The 26,697-nt window shown below is 37.0% G+C and overlaps 1 protein-coding gene across 2 annotated transcripts in view; it reads left to right on the forward strand.

Moving 5' to 3' along the window:
- The window catches only part of LOC129719321 (protein sidekick-2-like), a 311,872-nt gene that overhangs the window by 187,926 nt on the left and 97,249 nt on the right, over window positions 1-26,697 (forward strand). For both annotated transcript variants that reach the window (XM_055670747.1, XM_055670745.1), the window contains 3 exons: window positions 1,106-1,272; window positions 14,580-14,706; window positions 14,776-14,899. In XM_055670747.1, the coding sequence (XP_055526722.1) occupies window positions 1,123-1,272; window positions 14,580-14,706; window positions 14,776-14,899 (401 nt within the window). In that variant the 5' untranslated portion in view covers window positions 1,106-1,122. The remainder of the gene's footprint in view (window positions 1-1,105; window positions 1,273-14,579; window positions 14,707-14,775; window positions 14,900-26,697) is intronic.

The following is a 26,697-nucleotide window of genomic DNA, read 5'->3' on the forward strand; positions in this document are numbered from 1 at the left end:
TGTAACGCATCAACGTTTTGGCATACGATATTTATACTGGAGGGAAAGAACACATCGTTAAAAATGTGATAAGCCGGTTGATGTTTTATTTGAAAATATTCGCGGATGAAAACAAATTGAATTGGGCTTAAACTGGTTGAACTGGAAAGCGCTACAGAGGTTAAAGCCGCGAGCACTTTTTTTTATTAAACAAACAGTAATAAATTTCATCACCTACACGATGGGATTTCACTTCTTGGGAAAGAGTTTAAAAAGGTCACAAAAAATCTATCCAAGAGCTGCCTTTTTCTTTACGCGACATCCTAAAACATCTGGTAACACATGGTTTTTTTTTTTTTTTTCGAATGTCTTTCAATATTTTTCTGAGAACATGTAAACGTTTGCTTTCTTTCTTTTGCTGTTATCATTTCCGCATCAGTTCGCACAAAATGAAATACAAATACAGCAATGTTTGTTCACGATTCTTTCAATTGGAATCGAAAACAATAGCTTGAAGGTCTTCGCCACAGATCGCAATTGGCTTCCTTCCTTCGCGGGGGGAATCGCAATCGAATAAATGTTATTTCAAATATGCAAATTTTTTAACGAGAACAAAATCGATCATTTTTCCGGCTTGCTGAACCACCAACTTCGGCCGTCCCTGTTCGGGTTGGTGGTTTCGCATTTCCGCGATTTCCGTTCGTGTGTTTGCTTACGATGTGTAGAGAAAACAAAGTACGTACCGGTTGTAAAATTATTTAGGTAGACAATTCAATTTCTTGATACGAAACGTATGCTACGTTACATCCGCAGATATTACTGGCAAAATTTAACATACGAGACGGGAAAGCCGGCTGCCAGGATAGAACAGCCGGAATTAAATAACTTTGCTGAACGAATGTAAAAATAATAAAAACTTGAACACGAGAATATTTTCCTGTGAGCCGGGAATCTGCTACGATACCCCTATATTTCAGCAGGAGAAGAAAACGAAAGTGTTTCAGATCTGCTAGACTTGTTTTTTTTTTAAGACAAACTCAAAGTTCAACGCAGTGTGTTATCATATTTTGGCTAGCTAAGTTGTTCTCATATCAACATTTTCTTTTCATTCATTCTATCCGTGTAGATATCGAAAGCATACCGATGGTGCGGTACGTCGCGGTGGCCGGAGGAAACGTGACGATTAATTGTCCTGGCGTCAACGAGCACTCGCTGGTGGACTCACTAGTCTGGAGAACGAGCCAAACCGTGGCGGAGTACGTCAACGGAGTGCCGCTAGTTAGTAACCAGAGGGTAAGTAGCTAAATTACCGCTCATTCTATCTGCCCAATCTATCTTGTTAGTTTGCTCTAATTAGGAACCAATAAAAATTGTCATGACAAAAGACTCTATGCAAAATTTTAGCTCGATCAGACATCATGCAGGCTGACGGTCGAATTTTACATTTGCTTTGGTCTGTCTGCTGAGTCAATTTGGTTAGTGTTTCTGTCCGGGCTGGTTGTTTAATCGTACTAAACAGTCTAGGCTGTGATGTGTCTCTAGAGCCTAGACTATCTGAAAGTCTCGTTTTTTTAGGAAGACCAATATATTACGACAAACAAACCGCATGAATATTGACATGGTACCAAGTGTCAATTGATGTCAAAGAAATTAAAGTTTGAAATGAAAATTGACTGACAATGTGGAATGTGTTAGTTAAGTGAGTGAAAAATTTAAAATAAAAACAGGTTGGGGTTGACATTTGAAATAGAACCCCGAGGGCTGTGAATGTGGTTTATTGTGAAAGCACTCTTTCTTCATTTGTATGTGATATATTATAACAGCATACATTCTTGCTCGCGTTTTGTGATGCTATTTTTTGTGGTTTGTGTGGTAGAGGAAAAGAGACGTGTTTTCTATTGTGTTTCTCATTAATTGTGGGTTCTCGTGTGGGCAGACTTTAGTTCTCGCAGTGACATTTAATTTCAATTGAAATTTATTTTTAAAAAGTTGTCTGTTTTTGGAATGCAGAGCAGAATTACCGTTGTTTGCACAGCCTTTTGAAGTAGAATACTTCTCTCAGGAAGTTCGGCTACATAGGGATGTGAAATGAAAATCTAAAACCGAAAAAAGTGAAAAATATGTCCAATTTCAAATGCTAATAAATCGATTAGTATTCGATGGATTTCCTTCGTTCTTGTAGCAATAGATTGGAAAATCTTTTAAGATTCTTCCCAAAAGAAGATAATTGCAATTTTATCATACATACTATTGAACTTTTAAAAATAGTCAAGCCTTGTCAAAACGAAAAATTCGACCTCTGATTGGTCGTTATATGATTGCTTCCCAAACACGGTCGACAGAATCATATACATTGCAATTGAAAACATGCTATTTTGCCTATATAAGAGCCTGTTTCAGCCGGAGCCGCTCATAATAGTTCTAGACAGCGACAACAGCAGACGTCCTTAAGGCAGCACTAGCCCTGTGGTTGGTCACCACGTCTCAGGAGCAGCGCGGTTTTCTTCAGCGTGTGTCGCCAGACAGCCATTATTCCCCCCGTGTTGGGGCAGCATGAAGATTGCCATCAAGAAATCCAATTTCGGAAATCAAAATGCCTTTTTCAAGGCAAATAAACAAGTCATTGAAAGTTAATAATTTTTGTCAACGCAAGCAAGCACTCTGTGTTGCATCCTAGCAATTTAAATTTGTCGCACCCGTCTAATTTACTGAATGTGAAATAGCTTCCACAGTGCAGTGCAGTGTATCTTAATTACCCCAATGTTAGGGCAGCTCAAAGGTTGTATTAGCAATCGATTTTGAACCGCAACATGCTTTTTTCAAGGCAAATTAAAAAAAATAATTGTAGGTTAATAATTTTCTGGCATCAACACAAGCAGACATTCTGTGCGGGATGCAATCAAATTCTGTTGTAGTTGTCTAATTTTTACTTTATTTTTACTGTAGGGGCAGCGCAATGGCTGCGATCAGCATGACCAACTTTGAATAACAAACTGCCCTGTTAGACCGCATTCACAAAGACAGTTAGTTCGACTATGCAGAGCTAATATGAAGTCGATTCAATCAATCAGCAGTAACAGAATTTCGTCGTCTCCCAGTTGCCAAGTTGTAACATGATGCAACACGCAACAGCGAGCAAACGAAATCGCTTGATGTTACAAACCGCAATAAGATACGGGTTAAAACCGTTGCGTATGTGAGAGCACCATCGGTGTTTATTCGCTGGATACAAAAATCAAATGCGAATTGTGGAATAATTCGTCTAAAGAACATAAGGAAATAGTAAACCTGAACTGAAAGGCGTGGCCTATTACGTAGCACCCTTCGGCTATAAAAGAGTGTTTCTGGGAAAACTAGCTACGTTCATTAGTCGGAAGGTGAACTGGATGGACCGTCCACAACGTTGACAGCAGTAACAGCAGATATTGGCACTCAGCAGTAACAGACCATAGCAGCGGGTCGCGCCTGTGGCTGCCTTCAAATTAAACAAATCACTTGCCCTGGGGTTGGTTACCACGTCTCAGGCCTCTGCCAGGCTGAACGCCAACGCGAGCGATCGGGCGAGATTTTTGCGGTACATCAGCCGGCACTTCCTCTAATGGAAAAGTAGGATCATTTTGTTTAGAAGAATATTACTGTCGGTAATATTACAGAGACGCGATTGCATCATATCCGATATGGAATTGAACCATTGTTATTTTGAGGACAAAGAAAACACTTAATTTGAAGAGTTGATAGCTTTGGGTACCAGTAGCAGTATGGTAACAGCCTCAGTGGTAGGTGCAGCCGGTACTTCCCTAAGGCCGATGTAATAAGGAAGTAAATGGAAGCGGCACGGCGAAACAGTTCGGGTGTTCTTAGACGCGCGTCATTTTTCGTACGATAGCGGCGGTATTAGCGGTAGATGTATTTGCCAACACTTACTCCAGTAAAGCCGTGTCTAATTTTCAATGTGAAAACACCTTTCTATTGTGTTGGCCGTGCTCATTAGGCCTCTGCCAGACTAAACGCGATAAGCGGCGCGAACCGATACGCCGGCCGTAGGTTAATTTACAGCCGTAAGTAGAGCTGTGTAAAAGTATTCTACTTCAACCTTGCGGTCGTGGCTTTGCACACAACCCTCCTGTGATTTTTCGTGTCTACGCAGTGACAAACACTGTTTAATTATAATGAGTTTCTAGTCAGTGCTTCCGGCTGCGGAATGTAGAAGAGCACACGAATTACAGCAAGTCACGCAAAAAATTGAGTACCAATGTTGTGATAATTAGACTGACATAAATTTTTAAACAATTTCATCAGCTTTTTAGTTAATGTTGTTGTAGAAGCGCAACCTTCAAGAATTCAGTAAGATTTCGCAGTTGGACATTTGAGGAAGTGATACCTCACACCAGTGGGTTAAGAGCGGATCTTTAAGAGCGACAACGATTGTCTCAGTATCGAACCGTACAATCACAGTTTGGTACAACAAGCAAAAACGGCGACTGAAGTCTGGAAGAGCTTGAAGACGGTCGAAAGTTGACTCGTTTGGAACTTGAAGATTGTGGGGATTCGAAATATTTAAAAATCTGTCCACGTGGTATGTGGATGGCCCCTAACTCGATATGACGTAACTTTTTTTAATTTCCCAAAATTAAAGTATAACAATTATTTTTGGGGTGTATAATGTTCCGAATAAATATTTCAAGTAAGTTTTGAAACCAATAAGTACCGTAAAATGGGGTAGAATTGACATTTATTTTTCCAATGTTTTGTGACTGGTTATGTTTGTCTACGAAAATTGTCTTCAAGGGACATAAGACAAGTTTATATATACTTCTAGGTGAAGGGATATAAGTTTTTGAGCACTTTTGAGTAACCATCAGGAATTTTTCATCAATAAAAAAAATAACTCGATATAACGTAACGAAAATAAAAACTAAAGTTGCCTTATATCGAGGTATGACTGTAATACCAAATTGAGCTTAGAATTGCCGAAAAGTGCTTCAATAGGCCAGGAAAGGCCTTTAAAGTAAACGACTTCAAATTGCCGAAAAATTCTTCTAATGGCCAAAAAAGCCCTCAGAACAAAATGATCCCAAATTGAGCTCAGAATCGTCGAAAAGTGCTACTAAAGACCAGAAAAGATCTAAAAGCAAAATGATCCCAAATTGAGCTCAGAATCGCCAAAAATAGCTTCTAAAGGCCGGAAAAGGCCTTAAAAGAAAATGATTCCAAATTAAGCTCCGAATCACCAAAAAGTGCTTCAAAACGCCAGAAAAGCCCTCAGAACAAAATGATCCCAATTTGAGCTCGGAATCACCGAAAAGTACATCTAAAGGCCTGAAAAAGCCTTGAACGAAAATAATTACAAATTGAGCTCAAAATCACCGAAAAGTGCTTATAAAGGCCAAAAAAGGCTTTTGAAGAAAATGATCTCAAATTGAGCTCAGAATCGTCGAAAAGTGCTTCTAAAGGCCTGAAAAGGCCTTAAAAGAAAACGATCCCAAATTAAGCTCAGAAACACCGAAAAGTGCTTCCAAGCGCCAGAAAAGCCTTGAGAACTAAATGATCCCAAAGTGAGCTCAGAATCGACGGAAAGTGCTTTTAAAGGCCAAAAAAGGCCTCAAAACAAAATGATCCCAAATTGAGCTTCGAATCACCAAAACGTGCTTCCAAAGGCCAGAAAAGCCCTAAGGACACAATGATCCCAAATCTAGCTCAGAATCGCCGAAAAGTGCTTCTAAAAGCCAGAAAAGGCCGAAATAGAAAGTAATCCCGAATTTAGCTCAGAATCGCCGGAAAGTGCTTCCAAAACTAGAAAAAGCCAAAATAGAAAATGATCTCAAATTGAGCTCAGAATCGCCGAAAAGTGCTTCTAAAGGCCAGAAAAAGCATTTTAACAAAATTATCCCATATTGAGCTCAGAATCGTCGAAAAATAATTCTATAGGCCTGAAAAGGCCTTAAAAGGAAATGATCCCAAATTGAGCTCATGATTGCCAAAAAGTGCTTCTAAAGGCCTGAAAAGGCCTATAAAGAAAATGACCTCATATTGAGCTCAGAATTGCCGAAAAGTGCTTCCAAAAGCCAGAAAAAGCCGAAATAGAAAATGATCCCAAATTGAGCTCAGAATCGCCGGAAAAAGGTTCTAAAGGCCAGAAAAGGCCTAAAATCAAAATGATTCCAAATTGAGCTCCGAATCACCGAAAAGTGCTTCTAAAGGCCAGAAAGGGCATTTTAACAAAATGATCTCAAACTGAGCTCAGAAACGTCGAAAAATAATTCCAAAGGCCTGAAAAACCCTTAAACGGAAATGATCCCAAATTGAGCTCAGAATCAGCTGAAAGTGCTTCTAAACGCCAGAAAAGGCCTTAAAAGAAAATGATCCCACATTGAACTCCGAATCACCGAAAAGTGCTTCCAAAGGCCAGAAAAGCCCTAAGAACACAATGATCCCAAATTGAGCTCATGATTGCTAGAAAGTGCTTCTAAAGGCCTGAAAATGCTTATAAAGAAAATGATCTCATATTGAGCTCAGAATTACCGAAAAGTGCTTCCAAAAGCCAGAAAAAGCCGAAATAAAAAATGATCCCAAATTGAGCCCAGAATCGCCGGAAAAAGGTTATTATGGCCAGAAAAGGCCTAAAGCAAAAGAATTCCAAATTGAGCTTCGAATCACCGAAAAGTGTTTCTAAGGCCAGAAAAGGCCTAATAACAAAATGATCCCAAATTGAGCTCATAATTGCCAAAAAGTGCTTCTAACGGCAAGAAAAGGCCTTAAAAGAAAATGATCTCAAATTGAGCTCAGAATCGTCGAAAAGTGCTTCCAAAGGCCAGAAAAGCCCTAAGGATACACAGATCCCAAATTGAGCTCAGCAATGCCGAAAAGTGCTTCTAAAGCCCAGAAAAGGCCTATAAATGGAATGATCTCAAATTGAGCTCAGAATTGCCGGGAAGTCCCGAGTGATTTGCGATAAGGGCGCAACTGGCAAAAGATAAACATTGGGGAATATCAGTTTGATAATTTGCAAGTACATTTTCTAATCGTAATTTCAAAGGAAGTGACTAACATTGACATCAATACCAAAAATCGACGTAAAAAACCACTGTCCTATAGTTTCCTAACAATACTACATTAAATTTGTGGATTTATGGCTAAAATTTGCGCTTTTCTTCTAACCCTTTTCAAATGAGCTATAAATTATTCTGACAACGAGATTCACCTACTTCTATTTCGCCATAAAGCGTTCTGACAACGAGATACGCCCACTTTTTTTTCGCCTTGTTTTTATTTTTTCTTCAGTTGCCTTTAAATGCGCCTTTATTTTGAAAACAATGTTGATCCGCCCTTTACTGTCACCTATTTACAAAATATTTCGCAAGTAAGCCCGTTGTTTCAAACCAATGTAAAGGGGCCTAGCTCCAAAGTATCTTTTGTTTTGGGTAAACTGTTTTGTCGCCCTTTACTAAAAACTTGATTATAATTTTATCGATTTATACAAAAGAAAGGATTCTTGCCATGCGTTGTGTGAGTTTTTTCGAAACCAATGTTGTAATAAAACGTTTTGTTTACATTTTGTTAGTTGCCCCCAAAACGCGAATCACTCCGGAAGTGCTTCTAAAAGCTAGAAAAGGCCGAAATAGAAAATGATCCCAAATTTAGCTCAGAATCGCCGGAAAGTAGTTCTGAAGGTCAGAAAAGGTCTATAATCAGAATGATCCCAAATTGAGCTCAGAATCACCGAAAAGTGCTTCTAAAGGCCAGAAAAGGCCCAAAATGAAAATGGTCCCAAATCGCGCTCAGAATCGCCGAAAAGTGCTTCTAAAATCCAGAAAAAGCCTTAATAGAAAATTATCCTAAATTGAGCTCAGAATTGTCGAAAAATGCTTCTAAATGCCAAAAAAGGTCTTGAAATTAAATAACCTTAAAATGAGCTCAGAATCACCGATAGGCGTTTCGGAAGGCCAGAAAAAGGCCTTAGAACCAAATGATCGCAAATTGAGCTCAGAATTGCCGACAAGTGCTTTTAAAGGTCAGAAAAGGCCCTAAAAATGATCCCAAATTAAGCTCGGAATCACCGATAAGTGCTTCTAAAGGCCAGAAAAGGCCTTAGAACTAAATAATCCCAAATTGAGCTCAGAATCGCCGATAGGTGTTTCTAAAGACCAGAAAAAGGCCTTAGTTCCAAATGATCGCTAATTAAGCTCAGAATTGCCGAAAATTGCTTCTGAAAGCTAGAGAAAGCCTTACAAGAAAGTGATCTCAAATTGAGCTCAGAATCGCCGAAAAGTACTTCTAAAGGCCGAAAAAGCCTGAAAGAAAATAATCCCAAATTATGCTCAGAATTGCCAAAAAGTGCTTCTGAAGGCAAGAAAAGGCCTAAAAAGAAACTGATCCCTGAAATTGAGCTAAAAATCATCGAACAGTGCTATTATAGGCCAGAAAAGGCCTTTAAAGGAAATGATCCCAAATTGAAATCAGAAACACCAAAAAGTGCTTCTTAAGACCAAGAAAGGCCAAAATAGAAAATGAGCCCAAATTAAGCTCAGAATTGCCAAAAAGTGCCTCTAAAGGCCAATAAAGGCCTGAATAGAAAATAATCCCAAACTGTACTCAGAAACGCCAATAAATGCTTCTTAGGGTCTGAAAACATCCATATCCAATCCAACGCATTTAACGCCAGTGTCTCTTCAATGTGTCCATACTTTTTGGTGCGGTCTATAGTCGTGTACGAACATGAACGCCGAGGGTCAAGAGAGTGCGTATGGAATGAAAATTTGATAGTAACTATCATAGACCATAATTTTACAAAATGGCGTGAGGGTTATGAAGTTTTAAAATAACAAATAAGACTGCCAGGAAAATGAAAAAGAAACACCAACTTTGTAGAGTTATTGGAAGGGCAAAATAATACGTTGCTCCGCGGGAAAAATATTGGGGGGGCAAAAAGTGTTGTTTATTTTCCTGTCCGCGGTCTCGAGATGGCAGAGACATTTATGGTGTTGAATTACTTATACTGCCTAAAATCGCATACCAGTCCCATATGGATTTTCCTCGTTTTTGGGTTAAATATCAGATTCCATCTGTTTCTTGCTCTACTATCGATTAAAGAAACAAAAAAGTATGTTTTATTTGGAAAAAATCAGAAAAAAATGTGAGGTCAAATTGTCCCATCTTGAAAATAATCGCATATCAGTCCCACCAAATGTTTTTCCTGAGTATGTCCATATTTTTTTCTGCAATCCATATATTAAATACTTGGTGCTGTTTTTCAAGCTTTTTACTGTTAAAAAATCATCAAATAATTAATGATTGCAAGGTTATTTCAAATAAATTCTGCGGGGAACCACCACGACCACGAAACCACCAGTTAACAATATGCAACAATTCAACACTAAACGTCCCGGAGACGAAATCGGATTAGGAAACAAAGGCAAAACGGCGAAAACCATTCTCGACTCAGCCACAGAATCAACTGACGGAGAATTAGAAAGTTCCAGTAAAGCACGGGGCAGCGCCCACGGTAACTCAGAGATGAAAATGACGATCGACCCTACGGAGATATCCGACGATGAGAGTATGGAGCATTCGACACTGACGCAGCAACAAACCAACAGGAGCAGTAGATCACAGACAAAATCCAAAGCGACGTCGAAGCTCAGAGAGGCAAGTAAATCGAACGCTCACAAATAAATGGACCCTTCTCTTGACAGGTCATACACAATCGCAACGATAAACATTAACGCAATACAAAGTAATACAAAACTATCAGCCTTGGCTGCATTTATCAGAATGTTAGATTTGGATGTAATTTGTTTACAAGAAGTAGCAATGAGTGATCTTTCTATATATGGGTACAACTGTTTTGTAAATATTGATGAACGTAGAAGAGGTACAGCAGTCTGGCAATGGTATTAAAGTTTCAAATGTACGAAAGAGTATTGATTCAAGACTAATATGCATTACAATAGAAAACACAGTGTCTGTTATGAATATTTATGCTCCATCTGGCACAAATAATAGAGCACCTAGGGAAGATTTCTACAATAGGGTTGTTCCGCAATTCATGTTGAATCTCGCCAGGTTTCTTATATTGGCTGGAGACTTCAATGCTGTTATCAACCCTAGGGATAGTACAGGGGGAAGCAACATTAGTCCGAACTTAAAGCGGTTGGTTCAAGCTGAAAATTTAACTGATTGTTGGAGACATTATAATAACCAAATTGACTTCACTTTTGTACGAGGGCAATCTATGTCACGAATAGATACCATTTTTGTCAATCAGCCAGCCATAAATCGATTGAGATTTTGCCAAATACAAGTAAACTGCTTTAGTGACCATTCAGGCTGTCGTTATGCGCGTAGTGCTACCATTCGTAGCGGAAAGTGCTCCCCGACCATCATGGACACTCAACAACTGCCTGTTAAATCCAGCCAACTTGGAGGAACTGCGATGTAAGTGGGCATACTGGAAAAGATCAAGACACAATTACCAAACGTGGACAGAGTGGTGGGTTAGCTTTGTCAAAAACAAACTGACATCGTTCTTTAAATTGAAGAAAAATCAGTGCTATAACACCCACAACAACACCATGGGATTCTACTACTCTTGTCTGCAGAGAGCATACACTATCAATCTTGAAAGGGATAATACCACAGAAGAAAGTTCAACGAAGGGCTCAGAAAAACATCTCCACGACATCTTCCGGATGAAGAACAATCACTGTTCCAGCTCCACGACCAAAGACGACGGCAAGCTAGCAGCAGAATTGAGATTCTACACATCGAAGAGAACATACTAGATGATCCGCACAATATAGAAACTGCAGTATACGAACACTACCGTACGCTGTTCTCAGAAGAGAGAGTAGAGTCTAGAGATACTTTCCATCCGATCAACTCAAACCCGCAGAACACCGAAGCTAACAACGACATCATGACACACGTATCTGAGGATGAGATCCACGACCACGATGCTATCAGGCTTTCTGCCCCAAACAAGTCACCAGGGAAAGACGGTTTGACGCGAGAGTTCTTTCTACGAGCATGGAATACCATCAAAACAGAGTTTATAGAAATAATTAATTAGATGAAGGATGGCCACATAAAGCAAGAGCAACTGGAAGGCGTTATTGTATTAGTTCGCAAAAAGAACGGAGACAACTCAATTAACTCGTATCGCCCAATCTCATTACTAAATGTTGACTACAAAATTTTGAGCAGAGTACTCAAAGACAGACTCAACAAAATTATTCCAAGTATACTCTCTAGGAACCAAAAATGCAGTAATGGAAAACGTAACATCTTCGAAGCCACTTGTCTGGTTCGTGACGAAATCGGACATACCCATCACACAAACCAAAGTGGGTTAGTTATTGCCTGCGATTTGAGCAATGCGTTTGATCGGGTGAACTATGAGTTCCTTATCAACACTATGCGCAGAATGAATATAAACGATGGGTTGATCCAACTATTGCTTACCATCATGACGAATTCAAGATCTCAGCTCCTTATTAATGGGAAACTCACACAACACTTTGAAGTGAAACGGTCAGTTCGCCAAGGAGACCCACTTAGCATGTGCCTGTTCGTGATCTACCTTCAACCCCTATTAGATAGATTATCCGAAATATGTAATGACGATGGAGAATTCGTCACAGCGTATGCAGACGACATAACGATTATTGTCAAGCATCCTGAAAAAGCTATCAGAATACTCAACTGTTTTAAGCAGTTTGGAGAGGAATCTGGAGCCCGACTTAATTTACAAAAAACCGTGGGACTGAAGTTAACGGAAAATTTCCCCACACCCCCTGAATTAATTATACAGAATGAAGTAACAATACTTGGTATAAAATTTAGTGCAACAATCGACGCAACCATTCGGAAAAATTGGGAAAAACTGAGACGTAGTATATGTTCACTGCTGTGGTTGAACCGTACTAGAATATTGAACATAAATCAACGAATATGGCTGCTGAACACCTATATTTGCTCAAAATTATGGTATGTAGCATCTATCCTTCCCCTATCAGCTGCAATAGGATCGATTTCTAAGCAACAAATATCACGGTTCATATGGAATGGAGTATGCCACCGTGGTCGATACGAGCAAATAATAAAACGAAAAATCGATGGAGGCCTGGGTTTGCACTGTCCAATACTCAAAAGCAGATCCCTTCTAGTAAACCGATTTCAAAAAACGAGAGAAATATTATCTTACCAAAATGAGTACGCCCATCGAACGAGGAACCGAAGGAATCTACGAAACATTCCAGTAGAAATGGGGCATTACAAGGAGATCATCAGAGAACTTATCAACATTCCACTGGAGGTATTAGAGGAACCATCTGCACAGAGGATCTATATACATTACCTAAAAAGACTACCTGGAAACAGGATTGAAGGCCTAATCAACAGGAACTGGTGTAGAGTCTGGAAAAACCTAAATCGGAAAGAGTTGTCATTAGAGGAAAAATCCATGTACTACCTGATCTGCAACGAAAAACTAAAGCATAATCTTTTGCGCTTTAGAGAAGGTCGTAATGCAACGTCGAATTGTGACTTCTGTGGTATTGAGGAAACACTTAAACATAGATTCTCAGATTGCCCTAATATACAGCCCTTGTGGAGCATAACATCTAGGGAAATCTCAGCCTTAAACAGGATTCGAACTTTCCCATCCCTCCAATATCCAGAGTTACAAGGAACAACAAATCGCGTTTTAGTAAAAATAATGAAACTGTACATACGGCATATAATGTTTATAAACGATACCCCAATAGAAAATCTAAATGTACCAAATTTAAGATATTATTTGATGATTCACATGTAACAAAATTTTAAATAAAGTAATGAGGTTTAAAAAAAAAATAGTATGTACTTTTCACATCTGAAAAGGTATACTTATGTTTGTTTGAAAAAAGTCGTAAGAAATACCAAGTTGTTTTGTCACATAGCGTAAATAACCGCATAATTGTCACACTAGTTAACTTTTTCAACTTTTTTGTCAAAAAACCTTCCATCCAAATCCACATCTGCATCCTTTGGAACTCGGAAGTTTTTCTGGTCCGGTAACCAACCACCGGTGATCCGTTTCTGATGTTCAGCTCATGATTGTTGAATACAAGAAAAACTTCATTTTCCTTGTGATATATTTCAAAAGTACCTTGAAAGTGACGAAATAAAAGTATCATTGCAAAAATTTCAACCAATTTGACTTCAAAAGTAATGTTCAATGTATACATAGTATAAAGTAGTGCTTTTTTCATGCAAGAATATATTGGGAACAATGCATTTAAGGTCAATTTAATTTAATTTTGCAAATGTTACAATTATGCGATTATGGGCAGTAAAACACAATTTAGTCAAGCGAAAATTTTCAGCATTGAAATCGAATATTTACAATGTCGTCATTATCGTCTTTCTTTTCAAGTGCAGGTGAATGAAATCGAGTTGCCATAAGTCTTGCAAATTAGAAAGAAAAAACAGTTTTGAATTTCAAAGTTAAAATGATTTTTAATAAGAACACGAAAACCAATCGCAGTCGATATTTCAGTAACACTTGTTTACTCGTGCATTCAAAAATTGGTAGCTCAAAATCTGAAATTGTTTTTTTTTTTCGGTGTAGCAGAAAAATAACTGTAAACAATTCGCCCATCAAAATATAGTATTTATAGAATAATTCTGCTCTTGAATGAGGAAGTGACGCTTATCAAAAAAGGTGATATTAATTATTCGTTTTGTTTTATTGTATTAACTTTCATCGAGGCATCTAGAATATTCATGATCAATTAATACGGTCATGGATACCTCGTGATGATTCAATATTTCACAGGAAGGGAATAATTACAAGCAACATATCATATCCTTCTCCACAGTTACAATGTTAATGAAAGTGTACCGAGTTCTCTTCATTTTAACTGAATTCATTAAACAAATTTAACTTCATATCGATAAAGTTATCAGTTTCTATCAAATAAAAAGAGTTGATGATACCTCACTTTATGTCTCTATTTTTTAGTTATTACTGTTCCCTATTTCAACTTTCTCTGCTTATTTTTTTATTTTTTTCCTACCTTTTTTTATTTCATCGCTATTCAGCTCTTTACTCTCTGCTGAAACCATTTTACATATTTCACATCCCTGATTCATTTTATCTTTTCGAATTTTATTCCATGAAATAAATCTTTTTTTTATATGTTCCCCCAATTTAACGTATCGTTTCCTAGCAACCTAACCTGACCATAAAAGCGACGCTTATACCACGTTCACCGAAGCCAGCAACAGTGTACATACAGCACAGAATAAACGACATTAATTTTCCCTCATCTGGCTAATAAACTGTCAGAAGCCATACAAACAAATGCAGCACAGCTGCAGCAGCGTCCGAAAACTTTCCCGTTTGCGCAAATTCTATCCTTTCTTCGCTCACGCTGCTACAATCTCGGACCCAGCAAATGGCCATTATGGATCCGAGTAATAAATTATTATCACTGTCGCAAAGTCCATCCCGTGGTTCTCTGTCGGAGCTCCTGCTGTGGTGATCCACCCATCAGCAACAGTGCCGCGTCGTTTACTAATTACATCTTTTTTTCTCTCCCTCTTTCCGTTTCCACCAGATAACACTGCTACCTGATAATTTTAGTTTGCACATCAGGCCGACGGTCGCCTCGGATACGGCCGAGTACAGCTGCCTGGTGAACGACAGGCACAGCCCGGAAGCCATAGTAGATTTATTAGTTCAAGGTAAGTGCGCCTCCCCGAGGGACCCAAGTCTGGACCATGATCACCTTGTTCGAAACTGTGATGTTTCAGATGTTCCTGAACCACCGGGACGACCCCTTGTGCTCAGCTTCACGTCACGTTCGGTCCATTTATCGTGGGCGCACTCGCAGGACCCGAGAAATGCACCGGTTACTTATTTTATCATCGAAACCAGGTGAGTGTTATTGATTCGACTTTTATGGACACGCAAAGTTTGCTACTGACCTGGATGGGCTTGTACATTGAGCTTATCAATTATTGTTTGGGATTCGTTAGTCGATGTGCATCTCTGTGTTTTATGTACGAAAGCGACGATATATAGCGCGTTTATCCCGAAGTCATGTCGAGTCTATTCTATTACTGTTTGTTTCGCGAAACTGTCCATCGTGGAGAGCGATTAACGATTTTAGGTTATGGAAAATGCCTACGCGAGCAACGACACAACAATGTTCATGAAGCTTTTTTTCTGACTACACGGCCACCATGATTCCCCATGATTTTGTTCGAATGACCCCCATTCAACCATTTAATTTCAATTATAAATCATTAATAGCAAATTTGTAATAATTATTCGATAGTTTGAGTGGTGAGAGGTGAATTAATTTGGAATTGGGATTTGAGACCAAAATTGACTAGGGTTGCCAAAAGCAAATAATTTATTTCTTGTTATTGTATAGAGCATTTAAAAAAAAAAATAGAAAAATATAGTGACGCTATAAAACCTAACTTTTCAATCTTTCTCTAAAATGGAACGGTGTCTCTAGGAAAGTTGCAAAAATGGTATCATTCAAAACATTGCCGAAAGCATTTTTCATCTAATTTTGCTTGCTAAGAAGATATACAGTCATGGAGAAAATAATAAATACACTTGCAGTGTTGGATAATTTTTCATATTTGCGCAGTGATTTTAATTGTTGTATGATGTTGTGTTACGTCATTACGTCTTTTTAAAAGAGGAACGGAGAATTAACAGGAGAAATTTCTGTGTCGGTGATTCCGAAATTTTTTTGCGTGAGTTACTGTTTTTAAAGTGGCCAACAAAATAAATACATTTATTCCTCTACATATCGTTAGCAAAGTGACCTTTAACGTTACAAAACTCACTTTCAAAATTTTGTGGCTTGTCCTTTGTTTTGTAAAACCATATTCAATCTTCCGGGTATGTCCGACGTTCCATAAGTCTGTTTCATTCTTTGGATGATGCTTCGCAACCTAGGCTTTCCCAATCTTCCATAGAATTTCTAAAGGATTTAAATTATAAGTCTGCGCTAGTCAAACTAATAATTTTATATTTTCGTTGAAAAACCATCTTCGTGTTTTCAATGCTGTATGTTTAGGATCGTAACTATTTAACGAAGAAGCATATTTTCTTTGGCATACGGAAGCATTGCGCTACGTAAAATATCTACACAGTCGTTAGTATTCATAGTCTATGTTATAAAATCAATGGGTTCCATGCCAGCATCAGAATACAGTATTACACCGTTTTGTGGTCACTTCCAAATTTTATTACTCTCGTGGTTAATTGTGCGTTGAAGGCAGTATTCATCGGTCTTCTCACCAGCTGCTGACCGTTTGAAACAAAAAGGTTAAATTTCGACCCATCCGACCAGAACACGATGTGCCATTTAGTTGCACCCTAGTCCAAAATTTTTTAGAAAATTCAGTTCTTGCCAAAATGTGTCGCTTTTGGAGTAGAATAAAGTTTCCTGTGTCCCTAGCTGATCGATTTTGCTTCCATATGCCGAAGAAAACATGCCACTTTGCTGGATCTCTAGGCAGTACAACGATTCTGAACATACAGTATTGAGAACACGAAGATGGTTTTCAAACGAAAATATAAAATTATTTGTTTGAACAGCGCGGACTCCTAATTTAAATCCTTTAGAAATTCTATGGAAGATTGGAAAAGTCTAGGTTGCAAAGCATCATCCAAAGAATAAAACAGACTTATGGAACGTCGGACAGGCAGCGTGAAATGCTAGTTCAGCTTCTACTCTGGAAAACTTGGTGGTAAACATTCCACGAAGATTGAATATGTCTTCACAAAACAAAAAACAGGCCACAAAATTTTGAAAGTGAGTTTTAAAACGTAAAAAATCACTTTGCTAACAATATGTAGAGAAATAAAGCTAATTTGGATTGTTTTGTACATATATTTCAATAGTGTCTTTATTTTTGTCGCCACTTTAAAAACGCTAACTCACGCAAAAAAAAATTCGGAATCACCCACAAAGAAATTTCTCCAGTTATTTCTTCGTTCTTATTTCAAAAAGAGCGTCTGCAGATCTTAATGACGTAACATAACATAACAATAACAATCGCTGCGCAAATACGAAAAATCATCCAACACTGCAAGGGTTTTTTTTTTTTCTCCATAACTGTAACAATTTGAAAAACATTAGCATTAAGGAGGCATTAATGTTCAGCATATATTTGACCGAGTTATGCCAAAAAAAAGTAAAAATTATCATTTATGATACTAACAGACGAGAAATGCATAGTATGAATTACTATCATAATTACTCTACGAAATCGAATCAAACGCTCGTCACTTCCAGTATCTTCATCTGCAATTCAAAGGCATAGGTACTTTTTCATTTTTAGGAAATAACTCTAAGCTATCTTTTTTATGTCGCCTACGAAGTATTCCCATGATATACAAATATATGCTACATATATACAATGCCTTCTATATGCTAAAGTATTTTAGATATTGAAAAAATCGAACTTTAAGGACTTGTCTGATATGAAACGCTAATCTTCAAAAGAAGTGAAGTTCAAAGACAAAGTTTTGAAGTAGAATACTTCTCTCAGGAAGTTCGGCTACATAGGGATGTGAAATGAAAATCTAAAACCGAAAAAAGTGAAAAATATGTCCAATTTCAAATGCTAATAAATCGATTAGTATTCGATGGATTTCCTTCGTTCTTGTAGCAATAGATTGGAAAATCTTTTAAGATTCATCCCAAAAGAAGATAATTGCAATTTTATCATACATACTATTGAACTATTGAAAATAGTCAAGCCTTGTCAAAACGAAAAATTCGACCTCTGATTGGTCGTTATATGATTGCTTCCCAAACACGGTCGACAGAATCATATACATTGCAATTGAAAACATGCTATTTTGCCTATATAAGAGCCTGTTCCAGCCGAAGCCGCTCATAATAGTTCTAGACAGCGACTACAGCAGTCGTTCTTCCTTAGCAGCAGCACTAGCCCTGTGGTTGGTCACCACGTCTCAGGAGCAGAGCGGTTCTTCTCAGCGTGTGTCGCCAGACTGCCATTATTCCCCCCGTGTTGGGGCAGCATGAAGATTGCCATCAGGAAATCCAATTTTGAAAATCAAAATGCCTTTTTCAAGGCAAATAAACAAGTCATTGAAAGTTAATAATTTTTGACAACGCAAGCTGTGTTGGATCCTAGCAATTTAAATCTGTCGCACTCGTCTAATTTACTGAATGTGAAATAGCTTCCACAGTGCATGTTGTCCGTGTATCTCAATTCCCCCTCACTGTTAGGGCAGCTCAAAGGTTGTGATCAGCAACCGATTTTGAACCGCAAAATGCCTTTTTAAAGGCAAATAAACAAATAATTTAAGGTTAATAATTTTCTGGCATCAACACAAGCGGACATTCTGTGCGGAATGTAATCATATTCTATTGTAGTTGTCTAATTTTTACTTTATTTAGTAAACTTCCCACTGTAGGGGCAGCGCAAAGGCTGCGATCAGCATAACCGACTTTTAATAACAAACTGCCCTGTTAGAACGCATTCACAAAGACAGTTAGTTCGACTATGCGGAGCTAATATGAAGTCGATTCAATCAATCAGCATGAACAGAATTTCGTCGTCTCCCAGGCCCAGCTGCCAAGTTGCAACATGATGCAACACGCAACAGCGAGCAAACGAAATCGTTTGATGTTACAAGCCGCAATACGGTTAGGGCTAAAATCGTTGCGTGTGTGAGAGCACCATCGGTGTTCATTCGCTGGGTACAAAAATCATGCGAATTGTGGAACAGTTCGTCTGAAGAACCTTAGAAGATGGTAAAACTAAACAGAAAGGCGTGGCCTATTTCGTAGCACCCTTCGGCTATAAAAGAGTTTTTTCTGGGAAAACTAGCTACATTCATCACAACGTTGACAGCAGTAGCAGCAGATATCAGCACTCTGCAGTAACAGAATATAGCAGCGGGTTGCGCCTGTGGCTGCCTTCAAATTAAACAAATCACTTGCCCTGTGATTGGTCACCACGTCTCAGGCCTCTGCCAGGCTGAACGCCAACGCGAGCGATCGGGCGAGATTTTTGCCGTACATCAGCCGGCACTTCCTCTAATGGAAAAGTTGGATCATTTTGTTCAGAAGAATATTGCTGTCGGTAATATTACAGAGATGCGATTGCATTATATCCGATATGGAATTGAACAGTTGTTCTTTTGAAGACAAATGAAATACTTAATTTGAAGAGTTAACAGTTTTGGGTACCAGTAGCAGTATGGTAACAGCTTCAGCGGTAGGTGCAGCCGGTACTTCCCTGAGGCCGATGTTATAAGGAAGTAAATGGAAGAGGTACGGCAAAACAGTTCGGGTGTGCTTAGACGCGCGTCATTTTTCGTTGTTGATATTATTCCCCACATTAAACGACGCGCTTTCGTACGATAGCGGCGGTATTAGCGGTAGATGCATTTGCCAATACTTACTCCAGTAAAGCCGTGTCTAATTTTCAATGTGAAAACACTTTTCTATTGTGTTGGCCGTGCGCATTAGGCCCCTGCCAGGCTAAACGCGAAAAGCGGCGCGAACCGATTCGCCCGGACGTAGGTTAATGTACAGCCGTAAGTAGAGCTGTGTAAAAGTATTCTACTTCAACCTTGCGGTCGTGGCTTTGCACACAACCGTCCTGTGAGTTTTTTTCTTACAACATTATCTACAACTTTGTCAAAAAAAAAACATTTTTAAAAGTGCAAGACTGAAAAGTTGGATTTTGCCACTAGCGGTGGAGTTCCGAATTAAAAATTGTTAATATTCTTCAAAGATTTTCATATACTAAATATCTTCCGAAGATAATATGTCAATAAAACTAAAATTATAGGTTGAATAAGGAAAATTCACGATTTCGAGCTCTCGTACCGTTGTGCTCTATATTACTATATAGATATACAGAGTGAATAGCAGCGAAACGGGCAACGCTGTTTTTTGTTTGATACTTATTTTGATTATGTTAAATTTGGCTCGCTCATTTATTTATCAATTGTCCATACGATGTGTCCATACTATTTGAACAAGACCATCACGGATTTGGCCCAATGTGCATTACAGGGTGCGGCGGAAACAGGGCGAAAATTTATGGTGTTTCTTACAATTTTTTTTTGAGTACTTTTAGTTAATAATATCAACATTTTCGAATTTAGCTATATGTATAGGTCCTATCCGATGTTTCCTGCATTTTTAGCAATGGCATCCTCGAGACGACGCCGGAAGCTAAACCACGCCTTTCGAACGTAGTCACCCGGCATCGATCACCATGTGGCAGCTATGTTGGACTTAAGGGTGTTCACAATAGGATGAGATGTTTCGCAGGCACTTACTTCAACATACGCCCAAATCGAATGACCTAACGGGTTAGGTCCGATTATGTAGACGTATGATATGGCGCTCCATTCTGTTGTAACACAACGTAATGATCCTCAGAACAGTTGGACTTCACCCAGGGAAGCACTCGGTCCATCAAAATACCGATGCTGGACAGTTTTCATCCGAGAACAAAATTATCACTTTTTCCTCTTTCAGCAAGGAAAGCAATTTCCACGTATTCCACTCTAGCTGTTGCAAGCAATCTTTGCACGGATCGATTTGGTCACGATTTGTGTATGTGCAAAGCAAAACGGTCCACTTCCCGGCTTTCGCTGCTTAGAACTATCCTGTAGAGACTTTCGGATGCGGTAAACTTTAGCCAAATGACATCCAGCGGCCTCGGTAATCTCTTTCGGCGTCGTTTGACCGAACAGTAAACTGGTAATCATTCCTTTCACTTATTTGCAATAAATCAATCTCGATGTTCTGTTGCAGAAATAACGAAAATAAACCAAGGAATCCAGAAAAAATATAATTTTTGATCGGAAGTGTTGCCAGATAGATTATTTTTTGCTTTAGAAAATAAATTTACAATTTTCGGCAAATGTAGCCATTTCTATTCAAAATTTGATAGCTTTATCGTGTTCCTTTGAAAATTTCATGTAAGAAACAATAACACTGGTCGACAAAATGAAAAAAGTGCATTCCAAAAGTTCGAACCGGAAAAATTTTAGGTTATTGCAATTCAACCATTTCTAAAATTCGGTGCTGCAAAAAAGGAAAAATATATTTGGATTTCTTTGATAGTAGAAAAATACTAAAACTCATTTCTTGGGTTGTTCTTTGGATTAAAAATTTAACAGACATTTTTCAATAAATATGATTGTTTGATACAAAATGGAGAAATTCAAAACTGGTCCCGTAAAAATGGTATATCTCGAGATTGAGTCATATTACCACGGGGCGATAGTTGTTGCTTACGTGAAATTTTCCAAGAAACACGATGAATTTATCAAATTTAAAATAATTATAGCTGCATTTGCTAAAAGATGTAAATTTAGTTTTAAAATCCAAAAATAATTTATCTGGCAACACTTTAGGTAAAAAACCTAAATTAATCCACCTAGCGGTCAGACCCAGCCTTTCTCATTTAAACTTATCATTTGTAAAAATAGATTTACATGAACGCTGCAATCCAATAAAGGAATATTCACTCTTTGGGTACTAAAATATTGATGTTGTAACTAAAGTATAAAATTTGAAATTTGAATTAAATTCAATCATCAGCAATATCAGAAACGTTTAAATTGAACGATAACATTTAAATTATGTTGAGGTCACATATATTGATCAAAGCAGGTATAGTTTGAATAGTCTCTTAATTTCTTTACTTTTCATAACTTCTGAACCACATATCAAATTGTTATGAAGTTTATCATTTGTAAGTTTGAGAGATGACTCGTTCGTATGACACAAGTTATGTTCCAATAAGTCATGTAATCTTTGAGATAATAGACTTTCGTTGTTTTATTAACAATTTAATACATAACGGTTGCTTAAAATCGATTATAATCAAATGAAAAGGGAACGTATAAAGCAGCCAAACTTTGAAACCACGTGTTCAATCATAATTCATCAGTTAACCCTTAACTAGCCCGTTCATCTGATATCAATATTGTTCAAATCGGTTGTGTAGTTTCTAAGATAATGAAGTTTCGTGATTTTCACATTTCGATACATTACAGACGAAGTTACAATCCGATTACAGCAAAATGCAATAGGGTGTTATGAGGCAGCTAGACCTTTCATTTGATACTAATTCTGTGGGAATCGGGTCAACCATCTCTGAGAAAAGTGAGTGAGTCCAGGTAGTCTTCGGAATATGTTTCTTTCAATAGCTAGATTTCACATTTTTAAACATAACAGGCAAAGTAATAATCCGTTTGCAAAAAAAATCATTAGGGTCTTATGGGGCAACAAGACCTTCCATATGACACTGATTTTATGCAAATCTGTCCAGCCATCTCTGAGAAACATGAGTGAGATTAAATAGTATCCAGAACACGTTTTTTTCCATAACTTCTGAACCACAAAATTCAAAAGTTAAGGGTTTTTAGGTATCCCGTTCATTTGAAACCAATTTTGTTCAAATCGGTTGTGCAGTTTCTGAGATATTGATGTTTCGTGATTTTTACATTTTGATACATAACCTCTAAACTAGAAATCTGATTACAATAAAATTCAATAGGTTCTTATAGGGCAACTAGACCTTTCATTTGCAATTAATTTCATTGAAATCGGTTCAGCCATCGCTGAGAAAAGTGAGTGAGAAAAAAAGTTTCCAGTGATCGTTAGGAGAAAGTCAATATGTTTACTTTCATTATGTGATTTCACATTTTTACGAACAACGGACAAAGTTACTATCCGATTGCAATAAAACTCAAAAGCAACCTATGGGGCAACTAGACCTTTCATTTGACACTAATTTTGTGAAAATCGGTTCAACTATCTCTGAGAAAAATGAGTGAGTTTAAACAACCTTAGGATAACTTTTCTTTACATAACTTTTGAACCATATGTTCAACCATAACGAAATTTGAAAGTTAAGGATTCTGGAGACAGCCCGATCATTTGAAACCAGTTTCATTGAAATCGGTTATGTGGTTTCTGAGATGTTGATGTTTCGTGATTTTTACATTTTGATACATAACCTCTAAACTAAAAATCCGATTACAATGAAATTCAATAGCCTATGGTGCAACTAGACCTCTCATTTGCAATTAATTTCATGAAAATCGGTTCAGCCATCTCTGAGAAAAGTGAGTGAGAAAAAAAAGTTGCACATACATACACACACACATACACACATACATACATACATACAGAAAATGCTCAGTTCGTCGAAAGGGGTCGAGTGGTATATGACATTCGGCCATTGGGACCACTTTTATACCTTTGGTTTTTCCAGTGATTGCTATACCTTTCTAGGAGAAAGGCAAAAATCTGGATTCCATGGTTTGGTTTTCTTTGAAAATCATCTACCAGTAGTATACCTTGATGAATTATTCCCCAACAAGCCAAATCCGTGATGGTCGATGCCAAGTTTGCGCTTTTTCGTGGACACTCTAATGGAATGACCCATATGGTGTATTTGCTGTGCTCTGGTACCGATTGGACTACATCTCGCTCCATCTCATTTCTCTCATTTGTCCAATTTACTGTCGAATTTCGATAAATTTTGAAAGTAAATCTATTTGCTTCTCGAATTTGTCAAATTGTTGAAAGTTTTACGTTGAAAACATGGTAAAAATTGACGATCAATTGATCAAAAAGGCGTGATGAGATGAATATAGGTACTGAGATGAATATAAGAGCGATTACCCTATATTATATTGCGACGGTAGCCTTTATGAACCAAAACAAAGAAATTATATTTTCTAGTGGCTGATGAAATATTGTTGGGCAACGGAAACTAGTTTTGTTATATTTTCTACGAAGTTTATTGTCTGGTAATAACTTGCATCGTGTATTAGCACAGCAAATATATTTGCAAAAAAAAATGAGCGAAGAGACTTTGACGTTATTTCAGCAAACAGAGTTTTGAACAAATATTTATCATAGTATGATAGCGTAACAAATATATTTACCCGAAGAAAAATTTTGCGCAAATAAATTACCATGGAACGGGGTGAAATTGATCAATTTTTATAACAATTTCCAATTAACTAGCTTCATGTACATTTTTCCCGAAATAGTATAATTTTAAAACAAGTACTGGTATGTGCTACAGTAAACCTCTATGACTATTGGTGAAACTTCTATCGTCTACTTTATGAAATAAATTCGATAATTCTATAAGGTACTATGAGGTAAATTATGGTGAAATTGATCACCATTGACATCCATACATTCTTTTGGAAATGTGCTTTTTTTCGATATGCTAAAGATAAATGACGATCTCTGTACTGAAAAATACTACGAGGTTTACAGCCCTAGGGTTGTATGAAATGGTGACGTGGGACTAAACACTGTAATTAGGGGATTTTTTGTTACAAAAAATACAGAGCCTGCAGACAGAATAAAGGTGTTTGATCAGCGACTGTACGTTTTTTTATTTGCAGCCTCCCCTGGAAATCAATTTTTTTAAAAATAATCAACATCACTCGAAAGAATATCGTATATATTTGGCGATATTAGTATTAGCCTGTCGTATTTTTTTGTGCAAACAACATGTATTTGACAAGGCACAAGCATATCGTGCTTGTTGAAAAAGCACCAAGAATTTCTCGTAATGCGTCAAAGTTAGAATTAACTCTATATCCTAGAAAACCAAATCCAATAACACTTACGTTATTATAATAAATGGTTTTGTTTTATTTAACTCTGATTAAATCAAATCTATAATATGGTTCTTACTTTCAAAATAATATTGAAGCCCTTACAAGTATTCATCAATTGGCAAACATGAGAAGATATGTCTAACAAAATTATTAACAATTTCCAGCAAAAAACCGTAACAATCAACAATTCCATTTTTGTTTTTTTTGCTTGACAATTTTTTCATTTACTTATCTGTTTTATTGGCTCTATCGGTGAAAATTAAATAAAACAGCTTTATTTCGCGTAACGCATTTCGGTCTACAATTCTTCGACCATCATCACACGCAAATGGCTGTGTGCAACCTATCGGTCTTGTCTGACTAAACATTCCATTGCATTCTATAAATGTGTCACGATTATTTAGTAAATATCGAAGATAAAATTGAATAAATATCCGTTGTAAAAATTTACAATATTCTTGTTGAATAGTTTATGGTAATCATATATATGAGATAAACTTTTAATCACCATCAACACCAGCATTGCAGTCAGAGCTGCGATTAATCCAAGCAACATGTTGACTATGACGAGAAAGAAAATATCATCGCACTCGTTTTTTTTCTCTAATGAATAGCCAGTAACCATCGCAGTAAGCGTGGAGATCCGACAAGTGAATCAATATCTTGTCTCTTTTGTTGCCATTTTCGGGTTTGCATTGTCAACCGTCGAGACTAGACAGAGTTCACTCGGAAACATCACTGCAATGCAAATCTAGGTGATTTTTGGAATATCAAAAATCGGTTCATTAGCGTGATTATTTCAGTGCCAGTTTGAAGTTTGTTGCTATCAAGATTTTTTAATTTTGATTTGCTTTGTGGTATTGGGATAACTACGCAAGCGTTTGTTGCCATTGGTAAGATCATTGAAATGAGATTAATTTGGATGATCGATTTTAATTTAATATTTGTTTAACTGGATTTTGTTACAAAACCAAACATGACTGAGAGAGGAAGCAGAAAGCGTACGATGCAGGATATAGCATCGTCGTTCGTTTTACGGGACGGTGCAAAGGCGACATGCAATATAGAGCCACAAAGTAATTGTGTGTACACTCAAGTTAAATTTGAAGTTGGAAATTTTATTCGACATTTCCGATCACGGCATGGCGCAGCGGCTAGCACCAATGGCTTGTTGAAGGAATATGTTCCTCCAGCAAAGAAGCCACGAGTGATTGCCAAGAGGCCCGTAGCAATAGACCAGCAGCTTTTAATAAGTTGTGCTGTAAAATTAATTACACTACACAAGCTCCCATTATCGTGTTTCGAATGGGAAGGCTTTAAAGAGCTTCTGGAGCCCCTTCTAGCCGCCGTGGGGTGTACTTTGAATCGCGAAAATATTAAAACACATTTGGCATGTATGTCCCTGCGCATCAAAGAGATTTTAAAAACCGAAATGAAGGATAAGCTAATTTCACTCAAGATCGATTCAGCGGCGTGTCATAACCGTCACGTGTTGGGATTGAATGTTCAATACGCGCTGAACGAAAAAGTAGTCATTCGAACTCTAGGTAAGTTTTGGTATACACACACACATATATATATATATATATATATATATATATATATATATATATATATATATATATATATATATATATATATATATATATATATATATATATATATATATATATATATATATATATATATATATATATATATATATATATATATATATATATATATATATATATATATATATATATATGTATATATATATATATATATATATATATATATATATATATATATATATATATATATATATATATATATATATATATATATATATATATATATATATATATATATATATATATATATATATATATATATATATATATATATATATATATATATATATATATATATATATATATATATATATATATATATATATATATATATATATATATATATATATATATATATATATATATATATATATATATATATATATATATATATATATATATATATATATATAGATATATATATATGTATATGTATATATA

Source organism: Wyeomyia smithii, chromosome 1 (genome assembly GCF_029784165.1).
Source record: "Wyeomyia smithii strain HCP4-BCI-WySm-NY-G18 chromosome 1, ASM2978416v1, whole genome shotgun sequence".
Classification (NCBI taxonomy): domain Eukaryota; kingdom Metazoa; phylum Arthropoda; class Insecta; order Diptera; family Culicidae; genus Wyeomyia; species Wyeomyia smithii.